At 36.9% G+C, this 19,048-nt stretch overlaps 1 protein-coding gene across 1 annotated transcript in view; it reads right to left on the bottom strand.

Annotated features, from left to right (window-relative positions):
* IFT57 (intraflagellar transport 57) overlaps positions 1-9,375 on the bottom strand; it is a 57,077-nt gene extending 47,702 nt beyond the window's left edge. The window contains exons 1-4 of the mRNA XM_036242978.1: positions 9,078-9,375; positions 6,389-6,551; positions 5,314-5,432; positions 1,443-1,533 (exon numbers count right to left, since the gene is read on the bottom strand). Coding sequence (XP_036098871.1) covers positions 1,443-1,533; positions 5,314-5,432; positions 6,389-6,551; positions 9,078-9,289 — 585 coding nt within the window. The 5' untranslated portion in view covers positions 9,290-9,375. The remainder of the gene's footprint in view (positions 1-1,442; positions 1,534-5,313; positions 5,433-6,388; positions 6,552-9,077) is intronic.
* Between the last annotated feature and the right edge of the window lie 9,673 nt (positions 9,376-19,048).

The raw sequence follows: 19,048 nt of genomic DNA, 5'->3' as shown, positions 1-19,048 counted from the left end.
TATTAGTTCCAGGTGTACATCATAGTGATTCAACCTTTATATACCTTAGGAAGTGATCACCATAATAAGTCTAGGAATCATCTATCACCATACATAGTTATGATATTATTAACTATATTCCCTATGCTGTACATTACATCCTTGTAACTTATTTTATAACTGTAAGTTTGTTCTTACAAACAATTGTTAAAATTTTAATGGTTACATCATATTCTACTATTTGGATATAGCCTAAGTTCTTGAATGGTTATTTCCAGCACTTGCTATAAAACAATGCAGTGATTAACACCTTTGTATCTATCATATATTAGCTTAATAAATTACTTTAAGCTGAAATACAGAATATATTTATTATATATTAATTTTTTAAATCACCCAAAAAATTTAACTGGTTTATGAGAGTCAAGTACACTGCCATTTTAATTTCAGATCATATCTATACTTCCTAAAACACCAGGGTAATCCATCTCTGGTTCTGAGAAAGAGCTCTTTGTTTCTACCATGTAACTAGTCTAAGCTGTTGAAGGCCTTGATCATTTAGCTTCACACTATAGATAGGATGTTAAGAATGAGAAAAAGCCCAGATACTGCAACAATTGAAATAATGTCGGCATTTACAAGTATTTTTTTATTTATTTTAAATTTATCTTTATTGTTGAAAGTTTTATAAATGTCTCTCTTTTTAACCCCCATTGACCCCCTTCTACTCAATCCCACCCTCACCCCCTGCCTTCACTGCACTGGTGTCTGTGTCCATTGGTTATGCATATATGTATATAAGTTATTTATCTCTTCCTGCCCCCCTCCATTCCCTCTGAGGTTTTCAGTCTGTTCTCTATATCCATGTCTCCAGATCTATTTTGTTAATCAGTTTATTATGTTCATTAGATTCCACAAACAAGTGAGATCATGTGATACTTGTCTTTCTCTGACTGGCTTATTTTGCTTAGCATAGTACTCTCCAGGACCCTCCATGCATTTACAAGTATTTTTTAAAGTTCCTGCATTAAAAAATTTGAAGTTCTAATATCAGTATTTATCCTTATTTTAGGAGCATAATGAAGTTCCTACAAAATGAATGGTGTCTTTATGAAGCAGAATATATTAATCCTAAATTCTATTGTTTTGTTCTAAATTGTTTATTTATTACCTACTTAAGATCATGAATAGTTCTTAATAAGATGTTTGCTCATATAACTGGTGGTCTACTAGTTCCTGTCTACAATTTAAGAACCTCTGCTAAAATCCAGACCTCAATCATTAGAGAACATGAGCATTAACTTAACCAAAGGTCTAAACAACCAAACATAGTACTGTAAAAGCTTTTCACCTCTAGAAAAATGAAATAAAATATATTTCAGAAAATGGGAAGCTTGGAAAATTAAAAGAAGAAAAAAGAATCCAAAGGTGAAAATGAACAATAAGTTCAGTAACACTCATACCAAAAATTCTTCATCCACTTTATTTAATGTTAATTCTGCATCATCATCTGCAACAGTTTCTTCTTCTAATTCTTCTACTGGGTATGTTGGTCTAAAATAATAAAGCTTAATATGAGATGAGAGTTGAAAACAAAACAAAACATTTTAGGAGAACAAAAAGGTACAACATAAATATTAAGGATCTACTCCACAACAGATCTTTTCCTTTTCCATCCCTCTTCCATAATCACTGTTAAATGTTTCATACATTCTTCCTGAAACTTTCTATGTAAAGAAGCAAAACTGTTTATCTCCAAATTTAAAGAATAAATGTATACAAGTAGGCTAATACCATGCATATTATCCAACATACTTTCTTCACTTACTAATATACCACATTTAAGTACCTATACACACATCTCTTCCTCTCTCTTCATCATCTGCATGTATTCCAAAAACCAGTTTTTTTACTAGACAATATTACAAAGGTCATCATTGTATTTTTATCATTATGTATACCATTAGAATAAATTTGTACAAATAGAATGGCTGTATCAACAACTTTGTACATTTTATTGTTTTGCTAGATATTGCCAAAACCAGCTTCTACAATGTTACACTTCCAACAACAGTGACTCCATTTCCATATGTTCACCAAAACGGTAAACAAACTTTAATTCTTGCCAATCATTTAAGTGAAAATATCTTATTCTTCTGTTTCTTTCACATCCTGTTTCTTGTGTTTCTTTCACATTGAAGTGGTTGAATTGTGTTTCTTTCACATCGAAGTGGTTGAATACCTTTTCATATTTTAATTGATTATCTTTGTTTCTCTTTTCAGGGAAATGCCTATTTATGTCCTTTGACCTTTTGTTTTGTTTTTCTTTAATTTTTGTTTTTTATCCTCACTGGAGGACATGTTTGCATTTATCTTCAGATAGAGCGGGAGGGGGGGGAAGAGAGAGAGAAACATCAGTGTGAGAGAGACATATCGACTGATTGCCACCCACACGACTCCAACCGGGGCGGGGACAAACTGCAACGGAGGTACGTGCCCTTAGCGGGAACCGAACCCGGGACTTTCAGGTCTGCAGGCAGATGATCTAACTGCTGAGCCAAACTGGCCAGGGCTGTCCTTTGACCTTTTGTATATTAATAAAATTAATGCATGACCTAACCTGTGTTAAAAATATCTTCCTAGCCCTGCTGGTGTCGCTCAGCAGTTAATCATCGACGACCCATGCACCAAGAGGTCGCCAGTTCAATTCCTGGTCAGGGCACATGCCTAGGTTGTGGGCCAAATCCCCAGTGTGGGGCATATAGGAGGTGGCCAATCAATGTTCTTTCTCATCGATGTTTCTATCTCTCTCTCCCTGTCCCTTCCTCTCTCTCTCAAATCAATAAAGAAAATAAATAAAAGGAACACTATGCTTTAATTAAAAAAAAATCTTCCTAGTTAATTAAGTGTAATCTTGGCTATTCAGGACTGTTTCAATTGTTATTACATGAACTTTGCAAGGTTTTCATCCATGGATCCTAGCTTTAATGTTACACAACATAGCCCACACCTCTTTGGTCTTTTAGTAGTACTATAGTTTCATTTTTCATATTTACATCTTTGATCAACCTGAAATTTATTTCTATAGAAGTAATAAGAACTCCAGCTTTATACTTATTTCCAAAAATGAATTGGTGGTCCTAACACTAAGTATTGAACAATCATTTCTCCATCAAAATTAATAACATGTAGTTCCCATATTAAAAATACTCTGAAGTATTGGGGTTCATTTCTGGAAACTTATTTTCAAAATTCATACCTGAACAGGTTAACAAAATTTAAAAATCAACATTTAACATTAAGAAAGAAAACTATTCCAAACCAAATCAATCTTCTTAAAGAATGAGTTTCCTATTTTCTATAAATTCTAATTAGGTAATATCTCAGCAGTATTCTTCTAGGATTTATTTTGGCATATTTAGATGATAAAATAATCATCTACAAATATGTAACTTCTATGTAACTTACATATTACATAGCTGATATATTCTGTACTATTTTCAATATTTTCCCTTTTTCTTTCATACACACACACACAGTCCTTATAAATTATCCAAATCACAATACATGGCCAAGAGTAAGATATTCTCAGAGGCAAAAGAAGTACAAAGTTGAATTGTGGTTGAGAAACCAATAGTTTCTGTTGAATTTGGAATACACTGGGCAATAGATTTAATAATTTTAAGAAATGCTAAATGGAGCAGCACAACTCATAAGTTCTTGGGATCTAATAAAGAAGTAACGTGGCCCTGGCCGTGTGGCTAAGTTGGTTGGAGCATCATCCTGTACACCAAAAGGTTGAGCGTTTAATTCTTGATAAGGGTACATGCCTATGTTGCAGGTTAGATACCCGGTCAGGGTGTGTATGAGAGGCAACTGATCAATGTGTCTCTATCACATCATGTGTTTCTCTGTCTCTCTCTCTCTTTCCTTTCTCTCTAAAAATCAATGGAAACATATCCTTGGGTGAGAATAAAAAAAAAAAAAAAAGAAAGTAATGTAGATCATGGAATCCTTCTTTTATGTTTTAAGTGGTAATGTTTGGGTTGAGCATTGAAATTGCCATTTTTTTGTTTAAAAAAATGAATATCAGTAATTTTATATGGTTCAAACAGATGATAACACAAGTTGAGTAAGTTTTTAAAAGTACCTATTAATAGGGAGTAGATTAAGCTATCTGGGGGACTGTAACTGAGTACACATTAAACTAGTAACAGGAAGCAATATACATACCTCCTACAGAAGTTAATTCCAATCAAAATCACTGCTTGCTCATGTTTCACCTGCATAATGTCTTCCACAATCTCTACCTATCAATAATCTCAATCTTTAAAGGACCGAATTTATATTTTCTAATTATAACCCTTCTAAATGGACAGTTTCTGAATATTTTATTTCTTTATCCATCTATTGAGCATCTATTATATACCAACTGCTATACTAACAGCCATAGAGTATACATGAAGATTTCATAATTTCTAGCAATAAGGCAATACCTGTAAACAAATGACTTTAATACCACGTGATAAATACAATGATATATAAACAAAGCACCATGAGGTCAGAGAAAGAAGCGATGAACACTGTCTAAGAAGAGTATCAGTTGGTTTCTTCGGTATTATTCTTGCCTAGTCAGTTTAAGCAAAGGAAAAGTCCCATTTAAAGTACTATACTAACTTCCATGTTTTTTTCTTAAATCTGTAGCTATCATCAGTTACCTGCATGTATATAACACGTTTGGTCATATAAATAAATATATAGAGAGAGACTTCTAAAAAATGTCCTAAATTGCCCTGGCTGGGTGGTTCAATTGTTTGGAGCATCGTCCCATACACCAGAAAGTTGAGGGTTCGATCCTTGGTTAGGGCACATACCCAGGTTGTAGGTTCAATCCTTGGTCTGGGCACATACCTAAGTTAGGGATTCGATCCCCAGTTGGGGTGCCTATGGGAGGCAACCGATGATTGTTTCCCTCTCACATTGATGTTTCTCTCTCCTTGTCTCTAAAATCAATAAACACATATCCTCGGGTGAGGATTAAAAAAAAAAAATCCTAAATTTACAAGGATAAACAGTTAACAGTTAAACCTTTAATAATTATATATTTGAATTGGGAAGGGACAAAATAATATCAGAACTAGCTCTGAAGATACAAGATAGTCCAAATTTTGTCTCTACTAACTTTTCTAGTCACCTGTGGCATTTTCCTTTTAGAACAGTCAAGAGGAATTACTTCTTATCTGTTTAATTAAATAGCTCTTATAGGAAAGAAGTACCCTTATAGGAAAAAGCTATACACATAAAACTACTATTGCCAGGTTGGGTAATTTTTACCTTTTCCAGGTGAAACCAATATATTTTAATGCTTCTTCAGCTAAACAGTCAAGAACATAGCATACATGCTCTCCATAACCCGACTTCAATTTTGAAGGAGGAAAATCTGCAGGTCTCCCCTGAAATACAAAAGATAAACAGGGTATTATTTGTTATTTATATTCAAATATCAAAATATTTTAATCAAAGCACTGCCGAATAAACTCATCACTTCTCTATTTTTTGAAATATGATTTAAAATAACTAATAACATTGCTTCTTAAAAATCGTTCTCTATACTCACTGATGCATAAAAAAACTAAAGGAAAATGAAGACAGAAGTATCAAGTAAAAAGACTAAATAACACCTCATGACAGCAGAACAAAACATTGATATTTGTTAGGGTAAAAACCAATAAAACTACTAGCTTGGTATGATATCATCAAACAACCATATGAAGGACAGAGTGATTCACTTGTCAAAAACACATTTGTCAAAAATTCTTACTGTCTATCCCCAGAAAAAAATCAGAAATGAAAAGTACCTAAGGAAAAGTCAGAAATGAAAAATACAACTGATATTATGGTCTATTAAATCAAAGTTCTCCTTAAAAATACAGTGTTTGAGCTTCCTAGGTTTTTTTAAAAATAATTTTAAGGAGAACTAAGTATACACAAATTTACTTCTGAGACATATTAAGATTAAGAAAAATATTATTACTTTGGGCTATAAAGGGTAGCATTTTTACAAGTGGCATTAATATTATAATATTAACCATTCTGAGATTTTATCTGGAAATAAATATATGTATGTATGTGTACATATGTGTGTGTGTGTATGTATATACAGGGATGAGCAAAAGTAGGTTTACAGTTATAATACAAATAAATAATACAATAATTAATAAATAGTAATATAAGACTAAGCTGTTTCATGCATCATAACTATAAACCAACTTTGCTCACCCTGTATATAGTTAGGTACAGTTATTCACAGAGAATTCCTCTAAAAAACTAGCATTCATGTTGTTGAATTATCCATATTAAAATTCATAACCTGAGAGCATGCAGAAAGAAGAAAGTTGTTTACACTTACAAATGATCGAAGCTCAGATAATATGTTAGATATTGTTGCATTAGGGTCATCATATTCCTGAGGTTGCTCAAAAGGGTGTCCTGCTTTGTTAATCAACCAAGCAGCAAAAGTGCAAAACATGTAGAACTGTTCGCCAGGGTTGGTAGGCAGTGCAAAATAGTGTCTGTTCAAAATAAGAGGGGAGGGTGGAATATGAAATATTGCAAAATCTATAGTAACTAAAAGAGCTAAGTCCAAAACTGCCAAAAGACTTTTTTTTCAAATGGCTTTAAAATCAAAAGGCATTGATAATTCACTGTTTGAAGTTTCTAGTAATCCACAGAACTGACATTAAAGTTCTTAATCAACAGGATTAGGGCAATAACAACTGTACAAAAAGTATTAGATCAAAGACTTTATACCAGAAAATGCAGGACATGTTAAAAAACTGAGAATATAGAACTTTTGACAAAATAATTTATATGTCAGGAGTAATTAATAAGAGAGTACTTCCTGAAAATGGTAATTTGAAACTAAGAGAATCTCAGAATTTAAAAAAATGATCTTAATGATTATTCATTACACACTTTTACATTTACTTATTGTTTCTAGTCTATCAGCTACAATAAACAGTTGTTCTCATATTGGCTGCACATTTGAGTCACCCAAGAAACTCCTCAAACTATTGCTATCTGACCAAATAATTCTTCCCTCATGAATTAAACTAGAACTTCTAGGAGTGAAGCCCCAGTATGGGTATGTTTCAAAACATTCCTAGATAGATCCAAGGTATAGTCAGGATGAAGAACCACTGAGTATCACATCCCCCATCTAACAAACATTTGTTGACTTTTGCTAAATCATCTAGCCTACTAAAAACAGTCCTATGAAGATCAATATGATTTATACATAAACATGTTAGGAATAAAATTTGCTAACAACAATATTCAATTCAGTTTAATTAAAGACCTTATTTTGCTTTTTTATGTGTAGCTATTACTATTATGTTTATAATTGTATTTATAGCTATTATAGCTATTTTTCATAAGAATCAGCACTCTATTTCATATTTCCCAATTTTTTTTCCCTGCAGGATAAGCATAAATGTCCTGGAAGATAATAGAAAGCTGGAAAGAAATAAAGGTCAGAAAGTCCTTGCAGGTATATATTTATAATCCTTTTGAAGCACCTAGTGGTTACAACTCATCTTTTCCTTATTGCTTGATAACTCCAGGAAAGAGGAATGTATACTGACACATTCTGTAGACCTCTGACAGTGGTTTCAAACTTTAGCATGCATCAGAATCACTTGGAGGACTTGTTAAAACACAAACTTCCGGCACTACCCCTAGAATTTCTGATACAGGAGACCTCGGAAGGGGCCTGTGGGATTGCATTTCTAATAAATTCCCAGGTGATGCTGATGCTGCTGGCCTGATGACCACACTTTGAGAACTAATAAATTAAGATATCTCCATGCACATCCATGATTCTAAGTATCCTACTGCACTCCTGAGGAACTAGTACAGAGTTTACATCAATAGAATCTTAAGGCCATTTTCTTTCTGTTCAAAAAACATACTTGGGAAAATATGCATTTTTTAACATAAAAAATGTTGATTGTTTATATTATCCTGATCAATTCATTTCAGTAATAACTCCCAACCCTACAATTTCTATCATGAATCAAGCAACAGTACTTCTCCCTCAAACTTTTCTCCTATTACAGACTGACTTAGCAATAGGAACAATTTACCTAAATTCTACATACCTTATAATTCAAGTTATTGAAAGGGAGCTGGGAATGAGATCAAAACTCTGGAGGGTAAGGATTTGAACCTAGCTATAGCCACTAAGAGAAAGTACTACAGATTCTTAACCTAAATTGTATCTTACATAGTGAAGTAAACAAATATAAGCATGTATTAATGTGAAGGAAAAGGTATAAAATTTATTTTTCTGTCTATAGCTAAGCTTCATTGATTAGAGGAGAAAGTGTTAGCTGTCCATTTCTTCAGCAACCAAGGGCACTGGCTTCAGGAAGAGATGGATTTTTCCCCACCAGAAGAGCAGAACTTTAGGTTCTATGATAGACAATTCCAATAGTTGTCACTGCATTTGTCTTTCCCACTTTCAGTTTCTGAGAGTAGTTATGACAAAGGCATAAGTCCTTTAAACCAGAGCAATTAGTCAACAAGTTGACTAACTGCATATAAAGTGCTCAGCAAGGTCCGAGGTTCCCAGTTACCAGCTGTAGGGGCAGGTTCTTGCAGAGGAAAACAAAAACTAGAGATTGATCTAAAAACGATAACCGCATTCACCTTGGGAAATGAGATTATGGATGATTTTAGTATTTTTCTACACATTTTCTTGTGTTTTTTTTCTGAGTTCTGTACAATAGATATTTTATTACTTTAATCAGAAGAGAAAAACTGTGATTTGTGGAGACGCGTTTGTGCTTGAAAGACCAGGCAAGCTGTCTCAATCCTTTCTGCTGTTTCAAAACTTTCTTCTCTCTACTACAACACCAAGTCAAAACTCCGGGAGCTCCGCGGCCCTCCGTCTCCAAGTTTGGGGTGAAGTGCGTTTTCCTGGATGGGAAGATGGAGGCAAGCGCTTGCTCACCCGTGCTCGGCGTTCCCCCAGGCCGGAGGAAGGCATCTTCCCAGGGCCCAACCGGTACCCAGGCGCCGGGGACTAGGGCACCCACCTGGACGGGGGCTTCAGGTTGTTCTTCCGGAGGAGTTCCTCCTCATAGCGGAGCAACTTCAGCTTCTCCACCAGGTCCTCCATCACCACGAACATGTGGTAGGCCGCGCCGGGCCCCCGCTCCACGACCACCTCCCCAGCCCCATCGCCATGGGACCGAGACACCCCATCCTCCAAACCCGACAGCGCGACCACGGCCGCGGCAGCCGCCATCGCAGAACGGACAGAAAGAGCCCAGCGTGGGCTCCAGCCCCCAGATTTCCGCGGCCTGCGCTGCTGCAGCCAGGACTGCCGCGATCGGTTACTAGGCGACGGCCAGGCAACCCGTCACCAGGGTAACTAGGCTCCGCCTCCTTCCCGCCTTGAGCTCTTCTAAATTTTCTCCAACCAGAGCGGGGCTTCTGTATTACGTCACGTAGGGCCCGCCTCTGGGGAGGAAGTGGCTGAGGGGCAGTCCCGCCCCTCGTGGGGGCGTGGTGTCCAGCGCCCCACGTCGGGCGGCGCCTGCTCCGGCGGCTGCTCAAAAGCAGAGGAGAGTCCGCCAGCGTTAGAGCTGTGCTGTGCCGCCGGCCTCTGGGCGGCTTGGGCGGGTGAGGCCCGGTGGTTACCAAGGGCCGCTGAGCGGGCCTGTGAGTCAGCTGGTAGCACCTTAAAGATTAGAGAGAGAGTAAGACGAGCAGTATTGAAAGCTACGCCAGCCCACTGATTTCTTTTTTAATTTTTCTTCTCAAAATTAAGTTTTCGCACATGTAAAGATAATCGATATCCTGAAGCTTCCCTTTACCACAGCAACTTTCCCAAGGGAGCGTCTTTTCTTTTCCCCTCCTTAAACTTAGTCCTTCGTTAGGGAATGCTGTGCTTGATTTAACGTGCCCCGTAGGCCTGGAAGTGTTACCGATCCGTGCTATTGCTGCAGCGCTAGGAAAGGGGTTGTTGGGAGGGGGTGGGGAAAGAGAATGGCCAAGGATGAGCCAAAAGGAGCCCCTTGCGAAGGATTTATTCTACCTCGGAAGCAAGAGTTCTAAACTCACGGCCTGCTGCTCCTCATCTGTTTCAAGCCAATTACATGCATAAAGTTTTGGGGTTCCTTATTAAAATCAAAATAGAGGAAATAATCTTCAAAGCAATGTATTTCCTTGTGCTGTGGCTCTAAGTGTGGCTAAAGACAGTATTATTACTGTACTCTGTAGCTATTAGCCTAGAAAATACAAGAAAGCAGACAAAACTAACTACAGCTTTATAGTTCTCCAAGAAGACTTGTGTATCAAGAAGTTTTCCTAACAGCTACATCAAAATGAGGTAAGCGGTAGATGCTCGGAGGCTTCCTGGGAGAAGAAAACTTATGGCAGGAAGTTAAACATGTGTTTGTGTTTATAACGTAATTTTTGAGGGATCTCTGATCTCTGATAGCTGCTACTAGGGACTATAGAAGAGTCACAGTTTTTGACATAATCTAAGTTTGAAATATATCTGTAATGTCTTTTGGGTTCTGTTAGAAAGATGGGCAGATGAGCACTTTTCATTTTAATATCAGTTTAGACCTAACTTGTTTCTGATACAAATAAAGGTATCAAAGTGGAAAGTCAGAAAGACAATAGCTTTCTATTTACCAAAGAAAGGAAATACATAAAGTAACTAATTTGTGTAGAAAACAACCCAAGGGGAAGGTCCCTGAGAATTACTTTTTAAATAAATAACATTGTTGGTTGGCCTAATACAAGACATTAAGTAACTGCTTTTAATAAAGATGAGTAGGAAAATTGGATTTGACTCTACCCCACTGCCAGTGTTTCTCCCCCATACGCTCCCACCCCCACCATGTGTATGCGTGAGAGATATGGTGGTATGCCTGTATAAGTTTCAGAGTACAAGGTAGGATTGAAAAAAATTAAAGCTCGAAAAATTTGGGGCGCTTGGTTTATCAACAAGCAACCTGTGGCTTTTAAAATGACTCTCAAAAAGGTGTCAGACTTGACAGGTTAATTGGTTACACAAGAGAAATAGATATTCACTCAAGACATGCTGCCTACATAAGACGTTCTGACATTTTCAGAAATTATATATAGCACTCAGGATGAAATAGTCAAACATTGTTTTTTGGCTGAGAGAAACCCTCCAACAACATATGTACTTTGTCTGAGTTGGGGGAAACAATTTCCCAGAACCTAGCCATTTCTTCCCCAGGTACACTACTGATACAGCCTATCTTGAAAACAGTATGAAGATATTTTCCCCATTAATTGCTGTAAAGAAGAAAAAAAGAGACTAACATATTAAGTGTCCCCCAGTATATGTGGCACAGAATTAATGAAGGAAACAAAGAAAAAGCCAGCTGGTCAACACTGCTTTTCCCACAGAAAGAAGATGGGCAAGAACACTGAAATGTCATTTCAGTTTTTTCAAGCCCCAGAGATTATTTTTGCTGAATCATTGTTTCTAAACCCACAATAGTTAACACCTCAAGAGATCTTTACCCTAATGGAAGTAGTTTTCTTCACACATGTAAGAATGCACACTAAAATTCTCTTCCATCTGTCTCAGACACCTGGAAGCTTTGGGGTACATTGTGTTAATATTATTTGCAGGATGAGCTCATTCATTGATTAAGCAGGTAGATAGGAACTTGAAGAGAATGGAATGTTGACGCATGTTCATACTTCTTTTCAAGAATCTTAAGAGAGATTTATCCCTTGCTCTATGTGTTGACCATAGTTTTAGCCTGGCTTCTGACTTTGACTTTTATCTCTTGCAAACTATCTGTAAAATAATTGGAGATAATTTTTAAGGCTTTTAAGATCTTTCTGTGATTGGGCTAATCTCTGAAAACTGAACAGCATCCTAAATCAAAGATGATTAAAGTTAAATGGATTTCCCTGAAAACTGCAGAGCAAGGCTGAAAAGAATTAGGAGGCAGATTCAGAAATGGAGGAAGACTTTCCAGCTGCTTCTCCAAATCTAAGAACAAGTCCTCCAAGAAGTCTGGGCAGGTTTAAAGAACAAAGCTGCTTTTTCTTACAAATGGCTTAGTACCATTCATTCAGTATGTTAAAAACCTAGAAAACCACTAATTGAATAAAATTTTCTTAACCTAATTAGAAGAATTTGCCAAAATTCTAGAAAGAAAATAGTCATATTGAAATAGGAAACATAGAGGCAGTGCCTTGTAAAGCCATGAACAAGTGAGAAGACATGCACTCATTGAAACTGAGCTAGAGATCAGAGCCAGTACACTGAGACAAAAAATTAGGAGTATTGCAGAAGAAACTACTGTAGGTTATAAGATTAAGTAAATATCCAGGAGACTCTACAGACAAGCTCTCAAGATACCTCAGCAAGGGTGCCATAGATGGGATCTAAATGAAAAGTTACAAGAAAAACAAAAATCTCACAAACAAACCATATATAGAACCCAGGAATAAGTCTATCATTATTATGGAGAACTTGTGAAACTTTCCTGAAAATTATGGAAAAAATACAACTAGGGATACAATGTTCGTGAATGAGAAAAATCACTTATCTTTATCCGATCTATAAACTCTGCATTTTCAACTAAAATTCCAAGAGGGCTGATACTGAAATTCATACATAAGAAAAAATTTGAAGCATGAGGAAAGAATCGTGATATCAGTAAGTTTCCTAATAAAAGTGTAACTTAAAATGACATCAGAGGAATAAATAGAAAAGTTTGGAAACAGGTGAAAGTTCATATGAAAATTCATTACATGACAAAGTTGTGTTTCTCTACCAATTAGTAGAGAAAGATAAACTATTCAATAAATGCTATTGAAGCTATGGGTTATTCTTGTGAAAACCAACTTACATCTCTGAATACCACCACATATATTCCAGATGGATTAAAGATGTAAAGTGAAATACTGGTAGGATGTTTATATAGAAACAAAATATAGTACCTTAAATCTCAATGTAGGGAAGGATTTCTTGAAGGTAATATAGAACAAATTTTAAAGAAGAGATAAACTCATCAAAATTTAAGAACTTAAGTACAAAAGAGGATTCTATAAACAATGAAGACAGAAGTTGTGACCCATATAATGTCAATGGAGTAGTCTCCAGGATGCACAAAGGTAGTAGGTCATTGCAAGGCCTCTGTGCCATGTTGGAGGATTTTAGATGTGTTTTTCTAGTAGAGCATTGCTTGGCCTTGGCACTATTGACATTTTAGGCTGGATAATTTTTTGTTGTTTGGGCTTGTTCTGTGCATTGTAGGCTGTTTAACAGCATTCCTGGCCTTTACCCACTAGATGCCAGCAGTGCCCATTCATAGTTACAACAACTCAGAATATCTCCAGACATTACCAACTGGCCCCTGGGGGACATTTTCATGGCTGGTTGAGACAACCACAGTAGATGCATGAGTTGAAGTGCAAATGACTTTATAAGGACCAGGACTGTAAAGGTAAATGAGTGGCTGAGGGATGTGGGTGGGGGTGGGATGTATGTATGAAGTAACTATGGTGAACGAGAAAATTCATGCACCATCTCATGGAGGGGGCATTTCTGCCATGCAAGGATTTGGCCCAATATTGTCATGTGTTACGATTTTACAAGGATCTGAACTTAGATTTGTATGTCAATGCAAGATCCTCATGTTCTTGAGGGTTACCTTTCTACACAGAAAATATTATTTCAAAGACTACTTTAGTTGTGTTTTTTTTTTAATCCTCACCCGAGGACATTTTTCCATTTTTTGTACAGATAGAGTGGGAGGGAGAGAGAGAGGGAAACATCGATGTGAAAGGGACACATCGAGTGGCTGCCACCCGCACGACCAACCAGGGCCGGGGACAAACTGCAACCGAGGTACGTGCCCTTAGCGGGAACCGAACCCGGGTCTCCCCGGACCGCAGGCCGACGCTCTAACCGCTGAGCCAAACCGGCCAGGGCTCAAAGACTACTTTAGTTGTTAAAGACATTTGACTTATTAATACACTGCAGTTTAAAATTGAGAAGTCTTGTTCTTAACTTTTCTGTTTATAGTTAAATCTTATTCAATTTGTAAATGTTATAAGTTTGTTAAAATCGAATTTAAGGGGTGGGGGGAATTCTAAGTGAAATTCCTATAGTGGTTTTTAACGGTTCATAAACTTACTATATCTGTTTTCACATCATTGACAAGCCATTCTAGATACTGTTAAATCTCCTGAATCTAAAGGGGGGGGGGGGAGTGGGAGGAGACAGGAAAAGGTACTATTAAGTATTCAAGCACTGTTTGTAAACATAGATATCAATGTAAAACCAAATCTGTCTAAATCAATTACTCGATTACATATTATAAATTGGAAGCACAAGTCAGTCTGCTTCTCTAAGACACCAAATTTTCAAACATTAGATACTTAATTGTTAAATATATACAAATTATTCTTTAATATAATTATTACTACCGTGGGTTTGACATTATCATTACCGTACTCAGTGTTTCAGTTTTCCAGGATTAAAATATAGTCACCCATCTGGGAACCAGTCATCATCCCAACCTGAACCTGTGAAGTCGGCCATCCAATGTACCAAGAGACTCCTGGAGAACTGAAAGATTCTTGCCAGAAATACCAGTGGGACACACTAAGTTCTATGTTGCTATAACAAACCCCCTAACTTAGAAAGGGAAGTGGTTTTATAACCCATTCTCCTGGGCCTACTTTTCTAGTTCTTCTCTACTAATGGAAATCTTCTAACTCCACTAAGATTATAATTAACTGCTTCAGCTAACTTGCTCTCAAGGCAGATAAATGCCATCTAATTACTATACTGTACATATTTCAAGGCTTTGCTTTGCTTCATGGCCTCATTTTTTTTGAGAGAGAGGAGAGAAGCAAAGTGCATGTGTGAACTGAGTTGTTTACTGCCTCTGGTAAATGATCCAAGGTGGTTATTGAAGGATTTCAAGTAGGGGAGTGTGTGTTGGGGACGGGGGATGGAAGATGATGAAATTTGCATCTTAGCGTGTTCTGGCAATGTTGCAGAGAAAGGACTATACAGTAAGGTGAACATTGATTCAGAAAGCAATTTGAATAGTCAGGTGAGACATGCTCCTTAACTGGGATCGTGGCAGTTGGAATGGTGAAAAAAATGATAGATATTAGGAAGGCAGTTCAACAGAAGTTGGTAATGGGCACCGTGAGATGTTCTCTGGGGCACTGATGGCACCACAAAGAAAGCTGGCCTTTATACCCCCTCTCATTTGGTCACTGGCTGTGGTCTATCTCAGGCATCTCTGGGTGAGGTGGCTGCTGTTGGCCAAGGGTAATTTTCTGGAGATGGATACAGCTGTGAACACTTAGCAGCCAGTACTCATTGCAAGCGGGGAACTGGTACATCAGCCTGGTAAAATGGGATCTGGGTAGGCACCAGCAGCTTTTACTACAATAGTTGACATTACACTGTAACACTTCTGAATTTTTTTATGTGGGATGTGTACAGAAGTAATGAAGATGGTCTTAAACTAAGCTTTTCAAAAACTAAGGTTGTAAAGATATAAATCATTGATCAGTTATAGTACACAGTGTCAGATGGGGAAATAGCAGATAAGTAACTGCAAATATTGAAACATTCAGTCTGGTTTCTTGATAAGAGTTCTATTCCATTATATATGTTAGCAACGCTTTGATTTGATAAATATTGGATACTAACAAGAAGACTTGATCTTATTTGTCAGGGTTTTGAAAATTAAATAGAAATAAGTTTATTCTTTAAGGGCTAGATGACGAAAATTCAATTTATTTTGCAGTCTGGGACAGCATCTTTCTGCCAAGGAAAAATTAAATTCAAGATGGAAAGTAAACAATAAATGTTATAAGAAAAAGATTTCTTAATAGGGCTAGAGCCCAATAAAAGCAAAATCTGCGAGATGCTACACTTTCATGACACAACTCTTCTTATCAGTGCACCTGGCTTTTCTGACAGCCGCTTTCCCAAATGGTTATTGGCACCTTGTCTTGAGGCTTTGAATCGTGTTGCCCAAACCATTACATGGTAATAACACCTTAAATCCAAATGCCTTATTGTTATTCCTAACTACTTAGTGGAGATGATTTCATACTCCATACCTACATATTTTGCTTCATGAATGGAACAAGGAACCCATTCTGCCTTTGTTCGCATCTAGTGAGATTTCGATAATGAGAGAACTTTTTTTTTTTCTTTCTGAAAGCGTGAATGTGAAAGCCCAAACTAATGGATCCAGAGATCGGTGTTTGCCTTTGACGACCACAGAGAATATTTTCTAGGTTTTTTGCTCAGCAAATATTTGAGTCCATATAACATGTTAAAGCACTATGCATGGGCTTGATGATACAAAGGCTTGTGAGCCTGGTATCTCTGCTCAAATATATCATACCCTAATGCGGGACATACCTGTGAACTGGCAAGTTCAACCTAGAATACAGAGCAGTAGAATACGTTTTGGAAGAAAGCTCTCCAGACTTTTATCCTATCCCTCCACAAGACAGAGTTGGTTGTGCCTCTTCTGTATCCCCATGGTCTATGATACTTTCTCTTTCTTGAGTCCTATTTTTCTCCTGGGCTTTGAAGAGTGGGAAGAATTAGGGGAAATTAGTAGGGAAGCCAATATTATTAAGGTAGATCTCTTGCCTGGAGCCAAGCTTCAGAGCAAAGATGACGGTTCCTCTCCTTTGTACCTAATATGGTGGCTGATGCCCTTTAGCTTTTGTCTTAAGTGTGCCAGGGCATAAGCTTTCTCTTTGCCTGGAAACTTTAGCAAGGGGTCTGTATATATAGTCAGATGTTTCCAGAATCTGAAGAAGAATATGTATCTTAGCCCATCTGCTAAGAATTCAAATTAGAATGTGTTTAAGTTCACTACAAAGAACTCACCCTAAAATAGCCCTAAATCAAGAGCATAAACTAAAAACTCTTTTTATTACTTTCTAACAACGTATCATTTTCAGTTAAGTCTTTGTGCTTGATCTACATTCCCAGTCTACTTTTTAAATTGTATCTTTAGAGTTCAGAGGCACATTCATAAAATCTGTGTAAAACTTTCTTCCTTTTCCCTAGTCCCAAAGCCGGGTGTGGATCTGCATAGTAACTTTCTGCGGAAGAGTAGGCAATTGTTGGTCCATAGACTGCGTGGTAGTCTAAGCTCCCAGGAAGAAGGGAAGCTCTTTCCCACTAATCCCCCAGAGACTAGGAATTGATTATTTTCCTTTCACCCCATAGTGCTGTGAAAAATGACTGACCATCTACCAGCCCATTCTTTCCCTATTAATGTGAAATGTTTATATTTATTTGGTCTATTTCCAGACTTCAAACTTTAAACAGACTTCTCTTTGCTTATTTTCATGACTGTTAAAACTGTTTTTGTATGTGTGGCTTTAAAATAAGATTTACTCTCTGATGGAATAACCGACCTCTCTGATTCTCTCAATCTTCTTGATTATCATATATTTGTTCCTCCAGATGAACTCTAAATTTATTTAATGTTAAAATATGTACTCTTAAAATACATTTTGTAATAATGGAGTTTACCTTCCAGGGATATAGCATATACTCTACTTGAATTTCTTATTGGGTTAAAAAGATCTTTGAAAAACTGTTCTATTTTCGATTTTCAATCTGACAGTCAATTTTAAAACAGACAGTCTTGCTATTTTTCTTATGCTAGTAAGTTAGCACTGTTGAGTATGAAAACTCCATATTTTACTTTCTGAAGGCAAGGACAAATTACTACACTGCAAAAGATTTGAATCTCCTCAGCTTCTTGGAGAAAGAATAATACTTCTGAAATGGGAGGCGGGAGCCTTTATAAGTAAAATTAGAACTGCCTCAGAAGATCTTGCTCTTTCAAAGGAAATACCAAGTCCTTTTATTAAATAAGAAGAAAACGGCCTTTATTCTTGCTTGAAATACAATGACAGCTTCCTTACAGTTTTCCCTGCAGACCTGGCCCTCTTTCATACTTTTGTCTATGTTGTTCCCAGAGTAATCTTTCTAAAATGCAAATATGGACACGTCATTGACCTATCTGGCATTCAGACATGGATCCCCCATTCGGGAAAACATTCGAGTTTTTTATCCTGCTCTACAAGCCTCCGGGGACAGATCCAAGCATTGGGGGACCCGAAGCTTATGCAATTGGGGGTGGGGGTCCTTTTTAATAAGAAGAAATGTAAAATTTTGTATTAAAAATCAGCTACCAGAGCCTTTGAAAGAACATTGCAAGTGAAGCTCCCTGGAGCACAAATTTCACTAATCTCCTGGTATATCTGCCTCTACTAAGGGAATTATGTTATTGAAAATGAGATGAGATTCCTGGGTCAGTAAATAGTGACCAAGAAAAAGTATCAAACCTGCTGAAATTGAAAATATATATACATATATATTTTCCTCTACCTTTCTACATTTTCCAACTAGGGCCTTGCGAATTAACTGACAAAAGACAGTTTAACAAGAGAAAAACAAACAGAGTTTATTGACAGGTGCAGGGAGATTATACGTGGAGTATACTCAGTGATGCATAGTAACTCAAAGGGGTGGTTAGAACTTGGGCTTATACAGCATAGCATCTAAATCGAGAATAATAAATTTGTAGAAAAGTGACATGAGAAAGAAAAGGGGTTTTAGGCTTCCAAGGTAAATATATAGGGGAAACTAATGAAAAATAAGGGTTATTTTGGTAAGCATGTTATGTAGATTCCTCTCATTGCTGTCTCTGAGCTGGTAAGAATCTCTGGTGATTAAGAGTTGGAGACTGATTTTAAACAAATGTAGGGGAGGGAAGAGAGGTTTTGTGGGTTTTGTTTGTTTTTTACTTTGTTTTAGTGTTTTGTTTTATTTCTCAGTTGTCTTCAGCTCAAAATAACTTTTATGCCAAAGTGGCATATTTTGATGTGTCATATTCTGATCTCTGTTAGAGCAGAGATCTCTGATTAGAACGGAAGACCAGGTGGCTGCCTGTGACTAGGATGGTTCTTCCTAACATGAGATAGTAATGTT

Source organism: Molossus molossus, unplaced genomic scaffold (genome assembly GCF_014108415.1).
Source record: "Molossus molossus isolate mMolMol1 unplaced genomic scaffold, mMolMol1.p scaffold_m16_p_5, whole genome shotgun sequence".
NCBI lineage: Eukaryota > Metazoa > Chordata > Mammalia > Chiroptera > Molossidae > Molossus > Molossus molossus.
The sequence above is the reverse complement of the archived record's forward strand: the minus strand, read 5'-3'. Positions and strand labels throughout refer to the sequence as shown.